Source organism: Chrysemys picta, chromosome 1 (genome assembly GCF_011386835.1).
Source record: "Chrysemys picta bellii isolate R12L10 chromosome 1, ASM1138683v2, whole genome shotgun sequence".
Lineage (NCBI taxonomy): Eukaryota > Metazoa > Chordata > Testudines > Emydidae > Chrysemys > Chrysemys picta.
In genome coordinates, this window is record NC_088791.1 from 87,624,035 (window position 1) to 87,649,205 (window position 25,171).

Genomic DNA, 25,171 nt, shown 5'->3' on the forward strand with positions numbered 1-25,171 from the left:
TTGCTCCTAATAATGAAACTGACAAGATATAAAGATGAGGAGTAGCATGACACTTGACTGCTAGTTTCTATCTTTAAAAAATAAACAAACAAACAAACTGTATGTTGGTGAATAAAATGGGGAAAATCAGATATTTAAATCCTATTCCTAATACTCCGATTATGGAATTCAGCGTATAAGCCTGTACCATACTTGAGTAATTGGTGATTGATCCAACCCTAGAGGGTTATTCTTGAAGAAGCCAAAACAGCTTTACAATGGCTCGTATTGTTAAATTTCTGAATCTGTGAACATGAGTCACATTTCTTCATATTTGTTGTTATGTGATTAGTCTTCCCTGAAAGAAACTTACAAATCCTGAATTTAACACTGAGAGCCCTAAGCCAGAAATGATCCTTTGTAACTGTGACATTTGTATGCCTATCAGAACCTTTGTGGCTTAGAGTTAGCAGAATAGAAGAGTTTTCACTCACATTTTTAAAATGAATGGAGACAATTTAAATCACTTTTTTACCATTAGAATAATTTATCTCAGTTGTTTTACTGTCAAACTAATGATTTTTTTCTCTTAAATAGTTATGACTGACCAAACGCTTCTTTAAACATTAAAGCCAAAATCCCGAGCCCCCTAAGGGAAGGTGTTGGAAAGTCCATCCCTGTCCCCTAAACCCAGGGCTGTCCAGCCTCAAGCTAGTGCCTAGCGTAAATTACAGCAGCCTCAGGATTACTGTGTTTTACTCTGGCTGCCCATCCATTCCAACAGGTAGGGACCATATGGGCGTAGAGGTAGCCACACCTGGGTCAAGAGAAAAGGTGGGTATAGAAGTTTCTAAGGCCACTCTATACCACCTAGGAATCTCTTCTCCACAGGGAATCGTCCTCTAGCTCACTAGTAAGGTAACTTTGTGGCTGCTATATGCTTCCACAGTGGAAAGAGCAGCTTTAATGGATCAGATGAACTGGTCCTATGTGTTCACACACACTTTACCCTCCTTGTCATGTTTCTCTACATATAGATTATGCCAACCGCTGTTAAATCAATTCTGTAAATAAAAGAAGGTGAAAATAGCTTGAAATTCTAGGGTGGAGGGAGGTGTTGATTGTTTTTTCCTAATTAACTATGATGTATCACATTTTTGTCAGGTTTTAAGAATGCATTCAGGTTGTAGTAATACATGTGGACACACCAAACCTGACTGGTTTCTATTCAAGAAAATTTAATTACATGGTAACATAGCTAAAATAATGTATACTGGATAAGATGACAGGTTTCAGAGTAGCAGTCGTGTTAGTCTGTATCCGCAAAAAGAACAGGAGTACTTGTGGCACCTTAGAGACTAACAAATTTATTTGAGTATAAGCTTTCGTGGGCTACAGCCAACTTCATCGGATGCATAGAATGGAACATATAGTGAGGAGATATATATATACATACAGAGAACATGGAAAGATGGGAGTTGCCCAACCAACTCTAAGAGGCTAATTAATTAAGATGAACTGTTGTCAGCAGGAGAAAAAAAACTTTTGTAGTGATAATCAAGATAGCCCATTTAAGACAGTTTGACAAGAAGCTGTGAGGATACTTAATATGGGGAAATAGATTCAATGTGTGTAATGGCTCAGCCATTCCCAGTCTCTATTTAAGCCTAAATTGATTGTATCTAGTTTGCATATCAATTCAAGTTCAGCAGTTTCTCGTTGGAATCTGTTTTTGAAGCTTTTCTGTTGCAAAATTGCCACCTTTAAATCTGTTACTGAATGGCCAGAGAGGTTGAAGTGTTCTCCTACTGGTTTTTGAATGTTATGATTCCTGATGTCAGATTCACCCATGCTAATAAAATGTTTGAGCTCTAGGTGACTGGCTCAAATGGGACACAAGCTGGTCATGACCGTTTAATGCCCAACTGTTCTGTATGATATGTCACAACTGACTTAATGACCTCAGCTCAACTGCAAAATTTCTACATCAGACACCTTTTCTAAGTATCATCAAAGATGCCAGGGATGAAATTATCAAAGAGATTGAATTTACCATCCTTAAATATAATCCCTCCAAAATAGTACAGTGAAGCAGCTTATTAAGGTAGTGTGACGAAACTCTCTGTTGCTTCCTGTGCAGTATTTAACACAGGGTGAAATTCACCCCAGGCAAAGGGGCAGCACAAAAGTCTATGTACCACTTAAATATTCGAAGTATGACTTATGTGGTCCATAAGCCATGTACTGACCCTCTCCAGAATTTTTCTCAGTGTAAGTGAGGTGAAGCTTTGATTTCCAGGGCTAGCAATCAAGCACCATTTACTAACACTGGAAAACAGAAAACAGTTGTGTTTTTCAAGAGAATGATTAAATGTAGATATGATTTTAATCAGATATCAAGTATATTTTATATTATAGGAAACTGAGAGGAAACTAGATATTAATCTAGATGAAACCCCTCTCAGGAAAAAATGATGTATGTTTCAGGACTTGTTTTTTTAAGATAGGTTTATTTTTATAGTCTTGAGAATTTCAGGAAGAAATCAATTCCAATTGTGAGGAATTTCAGGCTTTTCTGTTTTTCTCCCCCCCTTTAGATCTGTGTGGTGATTGCTGCTGTTTTTGGCATTGTTATTTACCGTGTTGTGACTGTCAGCACTTTTGCTGCCTTTAAGTGGGCTTTAATCAGGAATAACTCTCAGGTTGCAACTACAGGGACTGCAGTGTGCATCAACTTTTGCATCATCATGCTACTGAATGTGGTAAGTAGAGATAACCAGGATCCATAAGCAGTGGGTATAATAGACCAGGATGCGGGGTTATTGGCTTTGGCGGTTTGCATGGGCTGGGCTTCCGCCAGAAGAAGTTTTTGCTCATTATTATGCACCATGCGGGTTCCAGGGTGGCTGAGGAGGCGGTATCTGCTACTCAGCTTCCTGGGTTCATCAGCAATCTCCCTGGACTCCAGAGAGATTATTGATGAACCTGGAAAGCTGAGTAGCAGATACCGCCTTCTCAGCTGCCCTGGAACCTGCACGGTGCATATAAAAAGCTCAGGTTCTTTGGGAAGAGCTTTTGCTTTTCCTGCCGGGCAGCTTGGGGTCTTGGGAGGGGAGGCACGGCACAGCTGGGGTGGCTCAGGGCTCCTCTGGCCATGGGGGTGGGGGGGCAGGGCTCCTCCGGCCATGTGGGGGGACTCCTCGGGGATCGGCCCTCCGGCAGACGGGGTGGGGTCCACCCACTGCCCATGCTAGGATCTAAAGCAAAGTGCGTACAGGCACTTAATCTATATGTGCCCCAGTCTGCATGCTCCTGAATGCCCTCAGTTGCTACTGACTTTAATGGGAGTTGAAGATGCTTATTGGGTTTGACTCTTAGTACCTACCATACTTGTGTAATTGGCTTCAAAATTCACTTAAGTACAATACATGTTTGAAAAAGTCTACAAATTATATTATTTTAAAGGGACATATTCAAGCTAGTTGGTTCAAATTTGTCCTACACGCTATTTCTTCTATTTGTCTGCAAATTGCAAGTACTTCTTTAAATATGCTTTTTAAAACAAAATAGTTTAGTGTTCTTTTTTAATATAGAAGCCAAACTTGCTCCTTTCTTATTCACAGCAGAATTTTCCCCTTAGGGATAGATATATACAGACTTTTTCTACAGGAGAGCACTTACCTGCATTGAAAACTTCACAGGGAGGGATTGACATTGAGTGGCTGTGAATTGTTCCATCAGTTACTTCTAATGCTAAAAGCATGCCAATCACTGCATTCTAAGAGAGAATTCTGGGAGGGTGGATTGAGTCTGTCTTGTGAGTCTGATTGGGCCTGGGATAAAGGGATTCCTAGGCCATCTGTTCCTAGGGGGTTAAAGTTCCAGTGGGGTAGATCACAATGGGTTGGATAGGTAAAGGGCAAGTTTTCCCATCCTCTAAGGTGAGAGAGTTCTGTTGGTTTCCCAGGTGCTTCTGACTATCCATGTAGCAGTGATTGTTGGATGTGTTTTTCTGTCACCTGCTCTTGGCAAGAAGGTTTCATCCTTTTCCTTCAGATGCACATGTTGCCACCTCGAGGTTGTGTTATTGCAAACACTTTACAAACAGCTACATCTTCAAGCCATCCAAAAATTGCAGCTAATTCAGAATGTCTTGCCCCACTTAGTAAGTGGAGTTTCTTGCTGTAAGCCTATTATTCCTTAGCTCCATGAGCTACACTGACTCCTCAATTAGGCCTTGTCTACAGTACAGGGAAAAGTCGATCTAAGCTATGCAATTTGAGTTACGTGAATAGCATAACTCAAGTAGACATAGCTTAGATTTACTTACAGTGGGGTCCATACTATGCGATGTCAACAGGAGACGCTCTGCCGTTGACTCCCCTGACTCGTCTCGATCCGATGGAGTACAGTAGTCGACGGGAGAGCGATCTGCGGTCGATTTAGTGAGTCTTCACTAGACCCGCTAAATCGACCGTCAATGCATCCATTGCCATGCATCAATCCCCTGGTAAGCATAGACAAGCCCTTAGTTTCCGTGTGAAGTATAAGGTGTTAATTCCAACCAAGACATGTATAAATGCTGCCTACTAGAGAGACCACTTCACTTCCTATGTGATACTGAATTATTTGCAGTCATCTGAGATATTCAAACTAACAGCCCTGGTTTACATGCAAAGCGGCTGTGAGAAGCCATCACCACAGGAACTCACTTCTCCTCCTTTGCACACTCAAGCCTGCATTTGGTGTCCTTTAGGACAAGTTGAAAGATTTGTCTGGTTTCCTATGCATTTCCCAAGGGAGAGAAAGGGGAGAATTGATTGAGAAATTGGAGGGAGAAGGATAGGATAGAGACCAATAGTGAGTTGAGAAGTTGGTTTGAGAACTCTGTAAAAGTTTTTTATGTATTTTGTTTAAAGTCTGTGGCTTTTAATTTTTTATTTTTTAAAGTATGCCTCGATCATGTGATGGGCATTATGAAGAATAAACATAAGTCAGCGTATACCTCTGTTAGCAAAGAACTCACCACCAATCTTCCAAACATCTGTGCACTGAGTCAGCAATGAAACAACTCAGAACAGAAGTAGATTTCACTTTCTAGCTGCCAAAGACTTCTACTGTTAAGGTGGGGGAATTAAAATAATGAAAAAAGCCATGAATAGGTTCCTTGTTGATTTTTTTTCTGACATATTAAGTGGAGTATTGCAAGAAAAACTTCTTAAACCTTACAGCTACCAACAAGAAATAAATATTGTCTGTGAACTGGACAATAAGGTGAGGACCAGGGAAAACGAGATCCCATAAGTATACTAAAGCATGACCATGAAACATCTTTTACGGAGCTGGTGAGGTTTTGAACTTAACCTTTTGCTTTCCACCCTGAGTTACAATAGGCAGTGGGTTACAATAGGCAACTAATGGAGATCTTCTAAAATACTAACAGCTTCTGGCTCCCATGAGCGATCAGACAGTTGAGTCCTATACAAGCTGTGAGCACATAAAAATGAAGAAAAGTCACATGGGGCAAGCAAAGAGAGATTCATATAAACAGAACTTGAGGTGAGAAGAGACAAAAGATGTTTAGAACAGTCTGGGAATCCCTGTAAGACAACATGGACTGCAGCCAAAGACTCTAATACAATTTCACAACCTATCTGATATAAGCATCAGGGGAAAGCTCTGGGTCAATCAACTTCTAGGTTGGATGCTTTGAGAGCTGGATGGATAATATAGCTACGCATTCATCTTGACAAGATTCGATGACATTCAAGCTGACTGTTTCCAGTTAATCATGCAGGCTGCACTGAGAGTAATCACAAGCTTCATCTTGGGTAGTAAAGTTCATACCGATAATATCACCCAAGGAAATATGAATACTGAATAAAATGGGATCCTAAATGAAGCCCTTTGAGATTTGTAGTAATAAACTGTAGTTGCAGAAAAACAGTTCCAAACATCGTTAACAGAATTGCAAACTCTGTCTGTCTGATCCAGGAGGAATAACAACAAAACATAATATTTGCACACAGACATGCAGGTCATTGATGATCTGTAAATGGGCACTCTCCGTGCCAGGATCAGGGTATCAAACACACAGCCCTTTAGCACTTGTATATTCTCCATAGGGAGGTACTTTTAAAGCTGGGAAGAGACCACCTTTTCAATTATTTAAAACAAAAATAGGATTCAAATCACCACTGTTTATTTCAGACAAGGCAGAAAGCTCTACAGGAGAAATGTTGTTAATAGCTATGACAGAATTTCACATTACTTGAGTTCCTAAGCAGCTGGTTTAATACATAGCCTGTGTATAACTCAATAAACCTTAGCAACAGTTTATAAAGTAAATTGTAGAAAAAGGAATTGGAAAACTAAGGGCCCAATCCTGAAAGATGGTGAGCTCTTTGAAGAGGTGTTGTGTCCCCTCAACTCTCATTAATGTCTATAGGAATTGAGGACACAACGCCATGCAGGATCTGGCCCCAGATCAGTAGAAGGGGTAATACCATTTGAAGCAAATGTATACAGTGATTTAGTTTTATAATAAAAATGAATACTGTGCATTTACATAGTATGTTGTATGTTCACCACTGCATAAATGCTAACTCATGTCAAAGCTTCTCTATTAAATAAGTTAGCAATCATTCAGAGGAATTTGAGACCATGATTCCTGCTATCATAGACAAGTGCCAATAAGGATTTAGAAGAACATCAGTGGTTCCAAATAAAGAAGTGCATTTGGCAACAGTGACTTTCTCTGAGCTCCTATGTCTCTCTCCCAAAGGGAGAAAGACAAGGTCTGTTTTTGTTAGGACTAATTTGCTTGTTACATTTTCCATAATTTCCCTTGCATTTGCAGAATTAAATGACTTTTTACAGATGGAACGCAGTGCTAAACTTTTCATTAAAATCCACACACTTTTCAGTTTCAGTGTCAAAGATTTTCAAGGTAAAAATTAGTGTTTTTACTCAGGTGTAGGAGAGAACATAGTCTAATTAATATGGCATTGGTCTGGAAATGAAGAAACTTGGGTTTTATTCCTGGCTCTGCCAATTGCCTAGTTTCTGACTTGTATTAATTTAGATGGAATAAAGGGCCCAAAGAATCAAAGGTATTAACAAGAGCCTCTCACTGTCCAACATTAAACAGTGTTAAACGAGGTTCAGGGTTAGGTTTACAGAGACATCAGCCTGCTTGCTGCTGTGGCAAATGCTCCATTAAAAATCCTTTTACTAAAGATACAGAAAAAGAAAAGAACAGTTGTTTAAGCATTTGAAATGTAAAGTGTTAAGTGAGGCTGTCACTTTAACAACATCCCTTGTTCCCTTTAGCTGTAGAGTAAAGGGAGAAGAAAAAAAAACCTTGTTTGACAGTCTGTTAGCTGGTTTTAAAGATGGTAGTAACTGTCCTTTTGGGAAAAAGAGAAGTTAGTTGAGATGGCTGGAGCTGTTGTTGTTACTGTTGTTAAAGTCTGATCCCGTTTCCTAGAAGGCAAAACAGGACAAACACACACACAAGGGGAAAGAGAAGAACAAAGATTAAAAAATGCAGCCTCTGTTTCTGATGTTGACTTTCACATTCAGCCTCAGTGTTGGAAGAAAACAGATCCAGCACACAGTTTTATCAGCCACTCCAAGATCTGCAAACTCATGACAGCATCAGGCTGTTTAGGGCATTGCATTTAGATGCCTTTCTGGTCACTGGCTTACAGCAGTGTTGCAAAATATATAGTCTTGGAGAGCCTTACCAGACAGAAAGCAGAAGGAGACAGGTAGGAAAAGAAGAAATAAGTTAGAGAAGGGAAAGGGCATGCGGAATGGATGTGGGTGTCTGACAAAGTCTCTCATCCCAGGTAGTGTTGGATTTAGCCAAAGCCTGTGGAGGAGGTGATGTCATCTGGGTCCTTCTCTCTCTCTGGCCTGGTCAGGTCAGGACATCTCTTAGGATTAGGAAGAAGAAGGTCCATTGGTGTCACACTGGGTCCTGAGATACAAGGAGATGGAGGAGGTGGAAGCCATGATGGTGAAGCTTGCTCCTTCCCCTTCTCTTTGTCTTTCAGTCAACCAGCAACACAGTACCCAGTGTTACCTCCCCCCCAAAAAAGTCTCTTTGAGCATCCCAAAAGGGGAGTGATGGGCAGAATAGCTTGTCCTCTCGTTATTTTGTCCACCATCTGACACACCAATTTTGGTTCACTGATTTTTGGTTCCACACTTTTCTTGTTTACCAAGTATGATCTTACCAAAGTCCTTGAGTGATACCAGTAGACCTTTTTGTTTGGACAAGTTCAGTCTGTCTTTCTCACTTTTAAACCTTTTCCCATCAGTATTTGTTAAATTGACAATTAAGGGTAAATTTGTAGACCCAGTTGTCATAACAGACCTTGGACAAATTACTTAAGCTTTCTGCACCACATCTGTACAAGGGGATAATGATACCTCTCCTCCTTTGTAAAGTATGTCTGTGGATGAAAGGCACCACATAAGAGCTAAGTAGTGTTACTGTTATCACAATGCCAACAAATTTTACCAAACAATGATGACCAGAATCTCAGTTTTAAAATGGAATAATGGTTATTCATCCTAGAAAACAGATCTATATGGTTAATGACGTTAAACTGAGCTGGTCACATTTTTCAGAAGTTGTTTCTTATTTGTTGCAGTTGTATGAAAAAGTTGCTCTTCTTCTGACAAATTTAGGTAAGTGATGATAAATATAAAACTGAAATAATATTTTATTGATTTTTGTTTAGACTTCAGCTCTTGCTTCATTCTAAATACTGAGTGTCATGTTTCAGAGTGGTTTCAGAGCCATGTTAGTCTGTATCAGCAAAAACAATGAGGAGTCCTTGTGGCATCTTGGAGACTAACACATTTATTTGGGCATAAGCTTTTGTGGGCTAGAACCCACTTCATCAGACTGACCTCACACTTGGTAAGGCAACTCACATCTTTTCATGTATTTATACCTCCTCCGTATTTTCCACTCCATGCATCTGATGAAGTGGGTTCTAGCCCACAAAAGCTTCTGCCCAAATAAATTTGTTAGTCTACAAGGTGCCACAAGGACTCCTCGTTGTTAATACTGAGTGTAAAATCCTAGCTCCATTGAAGCCAACTAGAATTTTGCCATTGACTTCACTAGGTGCAGGATTTCTCCCTGAATCAGTATCCCTGTCATATTTGCAAAATGCTGCCTAGATTAAAATAATGCATGTTTTTAAAATATTGTACTGTTTCTAACCACTTTTATAACTGTGTTTATAGTTTATTCAAAATATCCATCTATCAATACGACATTTAATTTCAAGTCCAACCTTAAAACCTGATGGTTGCCTAATAACAAGAAAATTGCTCTCTCTTTCCCGTCCTCTCCCAGTTACATCCAGCCTGATTCCTATTGGAGCTTTAATTTGTAGATACTATAGAAATGAAGCTCTGATCTGAGATGCTGCAGCTGGGAGAGGAAAAGGGAAATCTCTGTTTTCAGTATTAACTATTATTTTATTACATAACTGTGCTTGGTGCTTTACAGACAAATTAAAGGCATGGGGCCAAATCCTTAACTTGTGTAACCTGTTGGAGCTCAGTTGAAGCCCATGGAGCTATGACAGTTTACACCTGCTGAAGATCTGGGCCATGATTCCTGTCCTAAATATCTTAAATGCTAAGGACTCAGCTAAGCATATGCTTACCATAGGGCCTGATTTTCAGAGATGTTGCCTACCCACAGCTTCTGCTAGTGTTGTGGGCACTCAGCACTTCTGAAAATCTGGCCCATAGTGTGTATTACTGTGAGTACTCCTACTGAAGTCTATGGGGCTACTCAGAATAGTAAATACCATGCCCATTACTGGCAAGCATTTGCAGGACTGGGCTAGGTGTGTAGACATAGCACAAGAAATGTTGACTAATTCGAATTTTGGAAACAGATGTATAAAGTCGAATGTATGCGGCCACACTAAGCACATTAATTTGGCGGTGTGCGTCCATGTACCGGGGCTAGCGTCGATTTCCGGAGCATTGCACTGTGGGTAGCTATCCCATAACTATCCCATAGTTCCCGCAGTCTCCCCCGCCCATTGGAATTCTGGGTTGAGATCCCAGTGCCTGATGGGGCAAAAAACATTGTCGCAGGTGGTTCTGGGTACAGCCTCACCCCTCCGTCCATGAAAGCAATGGCAGACAACCATTTCGCGCCTTTTTTCCTGGGTGAACACTGCAGACTCCATACCACGGCAAGCATGGAGCCCGCTCAGCTCAAGACAGCAGTCATGAACATTGTAAACACCTCGTGCGTTCTCGTGCAGTTTATGCTGAGCCAGGACCAGAAAAACGAGGCGAGGAGGTGGTGGCGACGGCAGCGCAGCGACAAGCGTGATGAGGACATGGACATGGACACAGAATTCTGTCAAACCGCGGGCCCCGGTGCTTTGGAGATCATGTTGTTAATGGGGCAGGTTCTATCCATGGAACGCCGATTCTGGGCCCAGGAAACAAGCACAGACTGGTGGGACCGCATAGTGTTGCAAGTGTGGGACGATTCCCAGTGGCTGCGAAACTTTCACATGCGTAAGGGCACTTTCATGGAACTTTGTGACTTGCTGTCCCCTGCCCTGAAGCGCCAGAATACCAAGATGAGAGCAGCCCTCACAGTTGAGAAGCAAGTGGCGATAGCCCTGTGGAAGCTTGCAACGCCAGACAGCTACCAGTCAGTTGGGAATCAATTTGGAGTGGGCAAATCTACTGTAGGGGCTGCTGTGATCCAAGTAGCCAAAGCAATCACTGAGCTGCTGCTACGAAAGGTAGTGACTCTGGGAAATGTGCATGTCATAGTGGATGGCTTTGCTGCAATGGGATTCCCTAACTGTGGTGGAGAGATAGATGGAACCTATATCCCTATCTTGGCACCGGAGCACCAGGGTACCCAGTACATAAACCGCAAGGGGTACTTTTCAATGGTGCTGCAAGCACTTGTGGATCACAAGGGATGTTTCACCAACATCAACGTGGGCTGGCCGGGAAGGGTTCATGATGCTCGCGTCTTCAGGAACACTACTCTGTTTAAACGGCTGCAGCAAGGGACTTACTTCCCGGACCAGAAAATAACCGTTGGGGATGTTGAAATGCCAATAGTTATTCTTGGGGACCCAGCCTACCCCTTAATGAAGCCATACACAGGCAGCCTGGACAGGAGTCAGGAGCTGTTCAACTACAGGCTGAGCAAGTGCAGAATGGTGGTAGAATGTGCATTTGGCCGTTTAAAAGGTCGCTGGCGATCGTTACTGACTCGCTCAGACCTCAGCCAAACCAATATCCCCATTGTTATTTCTGCTTGCTGTGTGCTCCACAATCTCTGTGAAAGTAAGGGGGAGACCTTTATGGCGGGGTGGGAGGCTGAGGCAAATTGCCTGGCTGCTGATTACGCGCAGCCAGACACCAGGGCGATTAGAAGAGCACACCAGGAAGTGCTGTGCATCAGAGAAGCTTTGAAAACCAGTTTCATGACTGGCCAGGCTACAGTGTGAAATTTCTGTTTGTTTCTCCTTCATGAAAACCCTCCCCCTTTATTGACTCATTCTCTGTAAGGAACCCACCCTCCCCCTTCCCCCAGCTTGCTTTCAAAGGAAATAAAGTCACTATTGTTTAAAAATCATTTATTCTTTATGAATTGATTATAAAAAGAGGGAGAGAACCCGGGTGGGGTTTGGGAGGAGGATCGGCGGGAAGGAAAAGGCCACTAAAAAAAGGTTAAAAAAACAACAGCCTTTTGCTTGGGCTGTCCACTGGGGTGGAATGGGAGGGTGTACGGAGCCTCCCCCCCCCACCGCGTTCTTACACGTCTGGGTGAGGAGGCTATGGAACATGGTGAGGGGGGAGGAGGGTTATACAGGGGCTGTAGCTGCACTCTGTTATCCTGCTGCCGTTCCTGAAGCTCCACCAGATGCCGGAGCATGTCTGTTTGCTCACGCAGCAGCCCCAGCGTTGCATCCTGCCTCCTCTGATCTTCCTGCCGCCACCTCTCGTCTCGAGCTTCTCTCCTCTCCTCACGTTGGTCCCTTCTGTCCTCACGTTGGTCCCTCCTGTCCTCACGTTCACTGGCTTCTTTCCTATACTTTGAAACCGTGTCCTTCCACTCATTCAGATGAGCTCTTTCACTGCGGGTGGATTCCATGATTTCTGTGAACATCTCGTCTCGCATCTTCTTTTTCCGACGCCTTCTCTAAGATAGCCTTCGGGACGGAGGAGGGAGGCTTGAAAAATTTGCAGCTGCTGGAGGGAGGGAAAAAAGGAGAGATTTTTTTAAAAAGATACTCATAGACTCATAGGCCTAGTCTTCACTTACCGGCTGGTCCGGCGGCACGCCATCGATGTTCTGGGATCGATTTATCGCGTCTGGTTAAGACGCGATAAATCGATCCCGGCTCGATCCCGGAAGTGCTCACAGTCGGCGCCGGTACTCCAGCTCGCCGAGAGGAGTACGCGGCATCGACGGGGGGAGACTTCCTGCCGCGTCTGGACCGCGGTAAGTTCGGACTAAGGTACTTCGAATTCAGCTACGTTATTAACGTAGCTGAATTTGCGTACCTTAGTCCGATTTGGGGACTTAGTGGGGACCAGGCCATAGACTCATAGACTTTAAGGTCAGAAGGGACCATTATGATCATCTGGTCTGACCCCCTGCATGTCGCAGGCCACAAAGCCGTCCCTACCCTTTCCCTTGACTCTGCTGTTGAAGTCCCCAAATCCTGTGGCTTAGTGACTTCAATTGGCAGAGAACCCTCCTGCTAGCGATCCCTGCCCCATGCTGCGGAGGAAGGCGAAAAACCTCCAGGGCCTCTGCCAATCTACCCTGGAGGAAAATTCCTTCCCGACCCCAAATATGGCGATCAGTAAAACCCCGAGCATGTAAGCAAGAGTCTCCAGCCTGACCCTCATTGGCCATTATACTATTTACCTACCAAGGCACGGTATTCATTTGGCTAAAATCATGTTTTTCCATTAAACCATTCCCTCCATAAACTTATCTAACTTAATCTTGAAACCAGACAGGTCCTTCGCCCCCACCGTTTCCCTCGGAAGGCTGTTCCAATATTTCACCCCTCTGACTGTCAGAAATCTTCGTCTTATTTCAAGCCTAAACTTCCCCACAGCCAGTTTATATCCGTTCGTTCTCGTGTCCACATTAGTACTGAGCTGGAACAGTTCCTCTCCCTCCCTGGTATTTATCCCTCTGATATATTTAAAGAGAGCAATCATATCCCCCCTCAGCCTTCGTTTGGACAGACTAAACAACCCGAGCTCCTCTAGTCTCCTTTCATACGACAGGTTTTCCATTCCTCTGATCATTCTAGTGGCCCTTCTCTGTACCCATTCCAGTTTGAGTTCATCTTTTTTAAACATGGGAGACCAGAACTGCACACAGTACTCCAAATGTGGTCTCACCAGCGCCTTATACAACAGAAGCAGCACCTCCTTGTTCCTACTAGATATTCCTCGCCTAATGCAACCCAAGACCGCATTGGCTTTTTTCACTGCCACGTCACATTGTCGACTCATAGTCATCCTACGGTCTACCAAGATCCCGAGGTCTTTCTCCTCTTCTGTCACTTCTAACCGATGCGTCCCCAGCTTGTAACTAAAATTGCTGTTAGTCATCCCTAAATGCATCACCTTACACTTTTCGCTATTAAATTTCATCCTATTTCTGATACTCCAATTCACAAGCTCATTCAAGTCTCCCTGCAGAATATCCCTATCCTCCTCCGAATTGGCAATGCCTCCCAGCTTTGTGTCATCCGCAAATTTTATCAGCCCACTCCTACAGTCGGTTCCGAGGTCAGTAATAAATAGATTAAATAAAATGGGTCCCAAAATCGAACCTTGAGGAACTCCACTGGTGACCTTCCTCCAACCTGACAGCTCACCCTTCAACACGATCCGCTGCATTCTCCCCATTAACCAATTCCTTATCCACCTCTGGATTTTCATATCGATCCCCATCTTTTCCAGTTTAACCAATAATTCCTCATGCGGTACAGTATCAAACGCTTTACTGAAATCAAGGTATATTAGGTCCACCGCATTTCCCTTATCTAATAAGTCCGTTACTTTTTCGAAGAAGGAGATCAGATTGGTTTGGCACGATCTGCCCTTCGTAAACCCATGTTGTAATTTGTCGCAATTGCCCTTAACCTCAAGGTCCTCAACTACTTTCTCTTTCAGAATTTTTTCCAGCACCTTGCACACTACAGATGTTAAACTAACAGGCCTGTAGTTACCTGGGTCACTTTTTTTCCCTTTCTTGAAAATAGGAACCACATTAGCTATTCTCCAGTCTAACGGAACCACCCCCGAGTTTACAGATTCATTAAAAATTTTCGCTAAGGGGCCTGCTATTTCCCGCGCCAATTCCTTCAATATTCTCGGATGAAGATCATCTGGTCCGCCCGACTTAGCCCCATTAAGGTGTTCAAGTTTGGTTTCTACCTCGGATATGGTAATCTCCCCTCCTGCATCCCCCTCTGTTACTCTGCTAGTATTCCTAATCCCTTCATTGGTCTCATTAAACACCGATGCAAAATATTCATTGAGATATTGTGCCATGCCTAGATTATCCTTGATCTCCTCTCCGGCTATAGTCTTCAGCGGTCCCACTTCTTCTTTCTTTGCTTTCTTCCTATTTATATGGCTGTAGAATCTCTTACTATTGCTTTTAATTCCCCTTGCGAGGTCCAACTCTACACGGCTTTTGGCCTTTCTCACTCTATCTCTACATTCTCTGACCTCACTAAGGTAAGTTTCCTTACTGATCCCTCCCCTCTTCCACTCTTTGTACGCTTTCTGTTTTTTCCTAATCGCCCCTTTGAGACGGTCGCTCATCCAGCTCGGTCTAAATCTCTTGCTTACTAACATTACTAACTTACATTTTGCAGAACAATGCTTATACTCTTTCACGGTGACCAACACTATTCACATTACATAGCACATGTGATTTCTGTGCAAGGTCGCATTTTGCCTCTTAATATTGACCGCCTGTGGTTTTGCTGCTAGATCACAGATGCCGGTCCGGGCAACAGAATTTGGCTTGCATGCGGCCATGGTAAGCCATTGTCTTTCGGCTTCTGCGCCCTCCTTTCCCACATACCAAGCAAAGCCCGTTGAGTGCTGCGGTTTTCCTGTTAACCTTCAGCAGCAGAAAACAAACTAACCCCCCTCCCCCCGGCATCCAATTCTCTGGATGATCGCTTTATCCCTCCCCCCACCGCATGGCTGGTATCAGGGAAGATCCCTGCAGGAACCAAACTAACACCCCCCATCCCGCCATGAATTCTCTGGGATGATCGCTTTACCCCTCCCCCCACCGCATCTCTGGTATTAGGGAAGATCCCTGCTAGCCAAACGCGAAAAGCTCTGGGCCAATTTCCCCCCACCCCCCGCGCTTGGCTAACTGCAGGGAAGGATTTCTTTTCAGCCACAGGCAAACAGCCCAGTAGGAACGGCCACCTCTGTCCCCTTAATTAAATTCCCGTATTTCAACCAGGTTATCATGAGCAAACACCGGGACCATACGCTGCCAGGCTTTGTCATGCAATGATACCAGATTACTTGCTGTAAGCATGGCGTGGTCAAGTGTCCTACCATGGAGGACAGAATAAGGCTGCAGTGCCCAGAAACCTTGTGGCAAGGCTTTTGGAGTACCTCCAGGAGAGCTTCATGGAGATGTCCCTGGAGGATTTCCGCTCCATCCCCAGACACGTTAACAGACTTTTCCAGTAGCTGTACTGGCCGCGAATGCATCCCAAGTCCTCAGAGCAAAGTAATCATTAAAAAACGCTTGCTTTTAAAACAAGTTTTATATTTTAAAAGGTAAACTCACCTGAGGTCCCTTCCATGGGGTCATGGTCTTGGATACTGGGTTGGGAGGGTACTTCAGTCAGGCTGAGAAAAAGATCCTGGCTGTTGGGGAGAACGGAGTGCTGGGTGCTCTCCGCAAACTCGTCCTCCTCCTTCTCCTCCTCCTCTTCCCCATCCGCAGAATCCTCAGGTGTAGCTGATGAGATTATCCCCGCCTCGGAATCCACGGTCAGAGGTAGTGGTGGCGGCCCCCCCTAGAACTGCATGCAACTCGGCGTAGAAGCGGCATGTCCGCGGCTCTGACCCAGAGCGACCGTTTGCCTCCTTTGTTTCTTGATAGGCTTGTCTGAGCTCCTTGACTTTCACGTGGCACTGATCTGAGTCCCTATTGTGGCCTCTCTCCATCATGCCCTTGGAGATTTTTTCAAAAGTTTTGGCATTTCGTCTTTTCGAACGAAGTTCTGCTAGCACTGAATCCTCTCCCCATATAGCGATCAGATCCAGTACCTCCCGTACGGTCCATGCTGGTGCTCTTTTTCGATTATCGGCCTGCCTGGTTACCTGTGCTGATGAGTTCTGCGTGGTCACCTGTGCTCTCCACGCTGGGCAAACAGGAAATAAAATTCAAATGTTCGCGGGGCTTTTCCTGTCTACCTGGCCAGTGCATCTGAGTTCAGATTGCTGTCCAGAGCGGTCACAATGGTACACTGTGGGATAGCTCCCAGAGGCCAATACCATCGAATTGCGGCCACACTAACCCTAATTCGAAATGACAATATCAATTTTGGCGCTACTCCGCTCGTCGAGGTGGAGTACAGAAATCGATTTTAAGAGCCCTTTATTTCAAAATAAATGGCTTCGTTGTGTGGACGGGTGCAGGGTTAATTCGATTTAACGCTGCTAAATCTGAATTAAAGTCATAGTGTAGACCAGGCCTCAGTGTAGTAAAACTGCTAATCTGATTAAACCTCTCAAACTCTGTTTTCTTTATTCACAGAGCAGCCTCGGACTGAGTCTGAGTGGGAGAACAGCTTCACTTTGAAAATGTTTCTTTTCCAGTTTGTCAATCTGAACAGCTCTACCTTTTATATAGCATTCTTCTTGGGAAGGTAAGACTCAGTATCTGCTCACTCTTTGTGCTTGGGACAGAGAGCAAAGAAGAAAATTATATTGCCATTAATGAAACAAAATGGGCCCATATGGTCATGCTTGCTCAATTGCAAAGTCCAAGTTAGCAAAGGAAAAAAGGTTCAATTTAGATTTTCCTTTAAAAAGGTTAGAAAGGGAACATGTAGTTCCCATTCTCAGACGTTTCCTTAATACTAAGTTCAAAAAATTCCACTGCAGAGAACTGATGTCTTCAGCTGATAAGACATTTGCAGGTCACTTTGCTCTGCTTTTTATATGTGTAATTTGTACAGATAAAAGAACTTAACATTTTGTCATTTCATCTCTATCCCCTGAAATCTAAGTAACTTTTGGTTCACCTGATGTATACTTTGGCCAGTTTGCAGCAAATTCATAATTATTACAAGTGATGGAATTTGCTTTTTTGCTGAAAATAAGAGAAATCTTTGCATGTCTGTTCCTGTTTGTTCCCCACAGAAATCAGAAAGGCATGTGAGCAGATTTGAATTACCCGTTAGTATGAGTTGTTTGCATCTGGATATCTGAGCGAATCGTTTGAGCGAATATACAGTGTAACTGTGAAAAATTTGCACCCTGGGTGAAAACATGTTTTCACTGGATTCACAGAAAGTATGACACCAAATTTTTCATTATGCAAAAGGAAGTGGACCAGGCGGGGTTTTTGCATTTCATGGTCTCTTTCCAGCCAGTAATAACACATTCTAAAGCAGTTCAAAATGGAGCTTCAAAGCAAAATTCTCTTGACAGTGTTACTCAGTCTTGATATTCTGCTCTTCTGACCTGCTGAACATCAGAGAATGAACTATCGAGTATTAGAATGTAGGCATTTAGCTAAAGCACAGATGAAAATTTGCTTAGCTCTTAACATAAATTATATTAGCGATCCTTCAAATCATTCTGCATAATTACATCTTTGATATTTAAATCAATCCTGTTTGGGGAAAATGGAGTTAAAACAACTATGTTGAGCTTTTTCCTAAGATTCTGAACAGAGATCTAGTAAGAAATAGCTGATGTTTGCTCTTATGTTGAAGATTTACAGGACACCCTGGTGCCTACTTGAGGCTGATAAACAGGTGGAGACTGGAAGAGGTGAGTAGTCTGTAACTCTAAGGCTTTTAGAGGCAAATTCTGCATACGTTGTACAATGTGATTGAAGCCCATGGATGGCACAGGACGTGAGCAAGGGCAGACTCTGGCCCCCTGCTTAGGTTATTTTGAATGTATCATTGAGTTTCCAGGAGCTCTCTGACACGTCACCATTGATTGAATTCCTCTTCACCTGCTTCAAAAAGCCATTTCCATATTGATAACATGTTTTTTAAGCCTTAGCTTTTGGGGTCTATGTATCATATTTGGGTGACATTAATATATGGCCTCAACTTGATTTCTTTTTTTAAATCGTGGAAACAAATATCAGATGCTTTCTATTGTTCATCCTCAATATGAATCAATTAAGATATGAATCTGGGTCGTTTTCCACCTCTAAAATACTCTTTTCCACTCAGTCAAAAAATTATGAGGTCTAGTTCTTGTTGCATTACTGACCTGCAGCCTCGAATTTGAGGCAAACAAAATCCTCTCAAAAATCAATCAAAGCAACTGAGCAAGCTTCCTGGTAGTAATAGTAATCAGTGCTTACAGAATATAATAGTGAGGCATGAGGGGGGCTGGCTTTACAATTCATGCAAAAACCAATCCCATTTTTTATAAATATATTCAGGATTCAAAAATCGCTGATGGATATTGTAAATAAACAGTTGGCAGCCTGTGAATAAGTCAGAGTATCTAATGTTAATATTTGGTCACCCAAGTCACATGGTTTTGTCCCTGTTTTTTAGCTGAATGACAAACATTTTCACAAATGAATGACAAATGGCAAATCTTGAGTCACAGGTTGCACGCTGCCAGCAGGGCCGGCACAACCCATTAGGCGACCTAGGCAGTCGCCTAGGGCACTGCGATTTAGGGGGCGGTGACCGCGGCGGTATTTCGGCAGCGGGACCTTCCGCTGCCTAGGGCAGCGGAAATGCTGGTGGCGCTCCTGGCTGCCAGCATGAATTCACGATCACTTCCAGATCTCCCACCCACTGGCCTTAATAGAATAGAGGTTATCCAAATACTTATGAATAATGACTAGCATGATCCTACAATTGACAACATGTGTTCTTAATGCAAGTTGCTTATTCACACATCGGGGGGGGGGTTATTATTTGAGCAGCTGTACAGTCCAGGGAACAAAAAAAGTCATAGGTGGACAGATGGAAAGTCAATGTTCTCAGTCTCCTCCATCAAAATAGACCTTCTCCAAAATGTAGCCAAAGCAAAATTGTGTGTGTGTGTGTTTGAAATAAGTGAGCTAGCTGATATATTCCTTGATAGTTCAGCAAATGCTTTTCTCAAATTGGGCAGCAAAAGACAATGTCTGGCAAAAAGTATTATTCTTTCCAATATAGGGAGCCCATTCGTATCAACTATATCTGTGACAGGCCTTATTTAGGATTTAGGCTAGATGACCCTTGCAGTTCCTTCTATCCCTATAGTTCTATGATTCTATATACATGGTAAGAATAGAATATCGAGATATACATCAAAAACAACTTCTGACCAGCCCTTAACTGAAACCAGGGGTAAGGACACTGTCCTACTGAGATCCCCTTGTCCAAAATCAGTGGCCAAATTCGGGCCTATTGTAACTGAAACACCATTGACTTTGATAGAATTGCTCCAGCTTACCCTAGGGCTGAGTTTACCCACGTGACTAACTCCTGTCAAAATATAAAGATGACTTTAAACCAAAAGAGGGATTATCTACTTTCTCTGTTTACTTTAATTTAACCTCTTTATAATGCTGAGTGGGGTTGATTTTAAAAAATCTATTTGCCAACCTTGTTGACTTAAGGTAGGCTTCAGTGAAGTCAATAGAGAAAAATAAACAGGGAAATTTCAGCTCATTGTACAAAAGAAAATAGTTCCCATCAGAAGGTCACTATACGAATTATTGTGAAGTTTTTCTTTACTAAAATGAAACCGCAATATTTCTGTATCAGAGAATTATTCTGGTCTGTCTATACTGCGCACAATATCCACTGATTCAGCTTTGATACCTCTGTTTATGTCAGGATAGTCAATGGTGCAAAATGTTGGTCTGAGGACAGTAAGGGTTAATCAGTGCAGTGAGTTCTCAGACCTCTCTACTTCTTACAACGATTGATTAAAGTATATGGAGCTACACCAATTTACAGCAGCTGAGCATCCAGCCCAAGTCAAACCCAAATCACTCCAGATTGAACCAGATACTCAGGAAGAAAAACTGGCAAGCAGTCATTTGATGTCCAGAGTCATAAGTATCTCATAACAAGACAATAACGTTAAGGGATCCATTGAGTCAAATACTAAATAATAATAATAAATGTACAAATACTGCTTTTTAGGGGAAAAATAACTGCCTGAGGTGTCGACAGGAATTTCCTCCCCATTCCTTACAGCATACGCTGCCTGATCCAAAGCCTACTGAAATCCATAGAAAAACTCCCATTCATATAGGCTTTCCATCAGACCCATACAGAATTACACTGTGGGCTAGTGTGGCCACTGTGTTGCCTTCATCCTAAGCATCTGGTTCTGGCCAAGCAGGATGCTAGAGCCTTGACTTAAAGGACTAGTGATATGACTTACCTGCTCCTTTGGGTTTACATTAAAATAGTAAAAATGAAAGCTTGTTTAAAAGTTTTATAAATTACTATACATTCATTTCTGCAAATCCAAAAGGATTAAAAGAATCAGAATTATTTCTGTTTCTTTAAACCACTCGGGTTTTTTTCTCTTCACTCTGCAGTGCCACCCTAGTGGATGCCTTATTGATCTCTGTATGCAAATGGGTATTATAATGGTGCTAAAGCAGACCTGGAATAATTTCATGGAACTGGGCTACCCGTAAGTAAATATACTACCTACCTTGACATAGGTCACAGAAAAATATTATTTTCATTATTACCTTCTGATTTTCTTAAATGGGAGAAGAATACAACAGTAATTATAGTATCACACCTAAACACAGTGGAGAACTCTTCTCAGATATTTCAAGATAGATAGTGTTATTTACATAGAACAAAGTCTACAGAAATGAAAATAATATAAATATATATACACATTATTAGAAAATATTTCATTTTCTGAAGTTGTGGTATTTTCCAATTTAAAAAATCTGTTTCTGTGCCACTGCTCTATTCCCTACACTGAAATATTAGATACGTGCTTTTTAGTCTGTACCAGTAAGTTCTAATTAGATTTCTCCTTGTTGGGTGACATAGGATACCTGAAAGGAGAGGTGTGAGCCAGAAAAAGTGCACTGCTGGCACATCGGCAGTCAAAAATGTGCAAGTAGGCAAACTTACTGACCTGGCCACGTTTACTGACAATGTATATGGTAACACTAGGCTTTGTTCAAGCTAAAAGGGACTGCTGTTAGTTCATTTAACGGTGCATGGGTTTAATATTTAACAGATTGCTGTAGACAATTGGCAATACAGATCAGTGGAGTGGCAGGCCACTGGGGGCAAATTAGCAAGTGAGAGAGAAATCAGCACTGTAAATATTTGTACCCTTGCAAAGAACCATTGTTCACATCAATTTGCCTTGCTGCAGAAACCACAGCAGAGCCAGTGCAATGTAATGGAGATTTCAGTCTCTGGGGCTACAGAAGCCACATCAAATTCACAGCAATTCTTTTAAGCAGCCTTAGCCCTTGCTAAACAGAACTGTGTAGGCTTTTGAGTAAATTGCCCCAAAACACTACCTATTTGGCAAGCAAGGTATTGAGTACTCTCTTCTTTCCTTCTGTTTCACAATTCTCTCCTCCTCAGCCTGCCATGATGCTGTAGCAAACAGTCACATTCAGCTCCAATTTGAGGAATTACTGTAGTTAGAAAAAACAGCAGCAACTTTGTTGCTTCTCTTTCCACTCCCTGCCTCTTTTGTCAGTTTTTAACACTCTAGTTCAATCTTTCTGGCACCCATTAACGAGCGTCTTGAAACCTAATGAAAAGCCGAGAGGGAGATCACAGAAGAGGCGAGCTGGAGATGGGAAGAGATCAGTTTAAAAGGGTGGGAGATTTAATAGAAGTAATGCACAGATGCTGGAACTACGGGTGTGGGGGGTGCTGCAACACTCCTGGGCTTGAAGTGGTTTCCGTCATATCCAGGGTTTACAGTTTGGTTCAATGGCTCTCAGCACCGCCACTATACAAATTGTTCCAGTAGTGTCTGTTTCACATAAAGTTGGTGCCTCCACTTTAGAGTTCCAGCACAAAGTTGAGGCAGTGTGAAGAGTTTGCACAGCTGGTACCTGTTCCAGGGATAGAGGTGTTCAGTCTCTAGTGCCGCCGCTTCCTCCCTCTATCCTCATGAATCCCCAGCAGGCATGAACCTCTCCTTTTTCTGCCAAACAGCCTAGCTAGGAGTTCTCTGTTAAATGCCACATTGTGTCTGGTCCTGCTTGGGTTCCCAAAGGGTTCAGGGAGGATCCTCTACCCCTTCTGTACAGAGGCCAGCTAGGTGGGCCCTGCGCAATGCAGCCATTGTGCTATACTAGGGCTGATGGAGGTGGAAGCATCCCCAAAGGGCGCTCACCAATGAGAGGAGTCAGGCACCAGAGAGCTCCCACTCCAGCATGTGCTCCCCCAGAGCCCTTGGAGGAGATCTGGGTGAGTCAGGGCCTCTTCCAAAGATTCTTGTTTCTATATGATTTTCATAATGGGAACTGGAAAGTAGCCTGTCATGACTCTCACTGAGGTGTGTGACATTAACTTGGGTTTTGAAATTTCTGCTATTTCTGCCAGAGAGCTTTAGGACCTAGACACCAGAGAGTGGCACTGACATGCTGCAGAATTCTAGGGGCCTGGATGATAACCAGTTTATGCTGTAATGGTTACATGCTTTGACACACACATGCAAGGCGAAGGCATGAAGCTCAAGTGATGCTTCAGCTTGATCTGAAGATCACCCTCTGCAGAAGCTCAGCACGATCCCTGTGGAGTTTTCCAAACAAACATCAGCAATGTGTGGTGGGATTGAGAGGGAGAGACAGCACAGGAAGCAGTGGAAAGGCCCAGAATAGTTTGGGGAACTATTAGTGAAGTGACAGAGAAATTGTCACATTCAAAACTGAAGTCAAATCTTCAGCTGAAGATTTCTAGCTGATCTAAAAGTGTAAGTCAGTTCTGTTCCCCTGTCACACACCCAACCCCATGTACTGGAGAAGTCATATTTCAGAATAAATGTGCAAATCATTAGGAAATTATGTATAAATTATTGATTGGTTTGGGGATGGGAACTTACTTCTAAGGAGAAAATAAAGCATATGTACATATGCAAGCCACACTACCCTGTTTTAATTATTTACATCAACTGCTATTCCAATGACAACAGTATGTCCACAATCATTAGCCTGCCCACTTGTTTCTGCCCATTCTATTACTGAACATTCAGTTCCAGAGGACACATTTCCATTAAAAAAGATCCATACATCTCCCTTCTTAGCTCTGACTGACTCCAGCAATTTGCCTTTCTAGGCAGGGAAGAACATCTGTAACTGAAGGACAATCCAGGAACTTTTTCCCATCTTAGAGATAAAGGATAGTATTCTGTGCTACCAGACACATCTGTTACTAATATCAAGCGCTCTCATACATTGATACATTCAGTTTACAAAATATATTGTCTAGTCCAGCCCAGCCTCTCTCTCATTATTAATAAGTAATCAAACTAAACTTGATAATCGATCCTCTCTAATACAACTAACACTCAAGAGAATGGAACAGAGAAAGGGGTGGTCCCATGTGTCTTCAGAATCTCACATACCTCTGTTGCTAATTGGGAAATGGTAGCCAAGAATAGATTCAGCCCCATACTAAGATTCTTCCACCTGCAGTTTGCACCTGCACAGTAGATTGCTATGTAGTCACTTAGCCAGTGTTAAGGCTTCTAATTTAAAATCCTGAATAACCAATAAATGGGTGTTGACAATTTATTTGAATATATGCAGGTTAATTCAGAACTGGTGGACCAGGAGAAAATTACGGCAAGAACATGGCTCACAGAGAAAAGCAAGCTTCCCACAGTGGGAAAAGGACTACAATCTTCAGCCTATGAATGCTTATGGACTCTTTGATGAATACCTAGAAATGAGTATGAAAATGTTCTGATTTTACTCTTTTATGCTAGATTTTAATGTCAGTACATTTTTGTTTTTTTTTAAGCCCAGAGGGCTGAATTGTTCACTTAAAAACTCCAAAGTACTGCTGTATGAAACTAAAGAGACTGCAGAATGATTTCCATTATCCTAAGTCAGGTGAGGAATGGGAGTGAATTGTTAAGAACTAAATCCATGCAATATTTCTTATAATGCCACATGTGATGTACTAAACTCCCATTTGTGAAATGTTTTATCTGATTAGCTGACTTCATGGAGAGAGGGATATTCTCTAAATTGAAGCCTCAGAATTCTTATTCCCTCAACTGTATAATTTCTTGTGTCATTATTATTCCTTATAAAGCAAATTCTACTGAACCCTGATAAGGTCTTAATGTCAAAGTACTTACTTTTCAGATGTCTAGCACATGGCTGTATGATAGGGTATATTTAACATTTACTAACTAATATTTACAAGCAACAGAGGGTCCTGTGGCACCTTTAAGACTAACAGATGTATTGGAGCATAAGCTTTCGTGGGTGAATACCCGCTTCGTCAGACGCATCTGTTAGTCTTAAAGGTGCCACAGGACTCTCTGTTGCTTTTTACAGATCCAGACTAACACAGCTACCCCTCTGATACTTAATATTTACAAAATTGCTTGCTTCTAAGGCCTTGGCTACACTTACCGGCAAGTTCGACGGCTGGAAATCGAACTTCTGGGTTCGACTTATCGCGTCTAGTCTGGACGCGATAAGTCGAACCCGGAAGTGCTCGCCGTCGACTGCGGTACTCCAGCTCGCCGAGAGGAGTACCGCGGAGTCGACGGGGGAGCCTGCCTGCCGAGTGTGGACCAAGGTAAGTTTGAACTAATTCGAAATAAGGTACTTCGAACTTCAGCTACGTTATTCACGTAGCTGAAGTTGCGTACCTTAGTTCGAATTAGGGGGGGTAGTGTAGACCAAGCCTAAGAAACACTTCCTCCCTTCCCC

General features: G+C 42.7%; 1 protein-coding gene across 5 annotated transcripts in view; it reads left to right on the plus strand.

Moving 5' to 3' along the window:
* The window catches only part of ANO4 (anoctamin 4), a 269,643-nt gene that overhangs the window by 219,145 nt on the left and 25,327 nt on the right, over positions 1–25,171 (plus strand). For all 5 annotated transcript variants that reach the window (XM_008178773.4, XM_065561354.1, XM_008178774.4 and 2 more), the window contains 6 exons: positions 2,577–2,741; positions 8,643–8,679; positions 16,835–16,946; positions 18,021–18,078; positions 20,825–20,922; positions 24,032–24,174. In XM_008178773.4, coding sequence (XP_008176995.2) covers positions 2,577–2,741; positions 8,643–8,679; positions 16,835–16,946; positions 18,021–18,078; positions 20,825–20,922; positions 24,032–24,174 — 613 coding nt within the window. The remainder of the gene's footprint in view (positions 1–2,576; positions 2,742–8,642; positions 8,680–16,834; positions 16,947–18,020; positions 18,079–20,824; positions 20,923–24,031; positions 24,175–25,171) is intronic.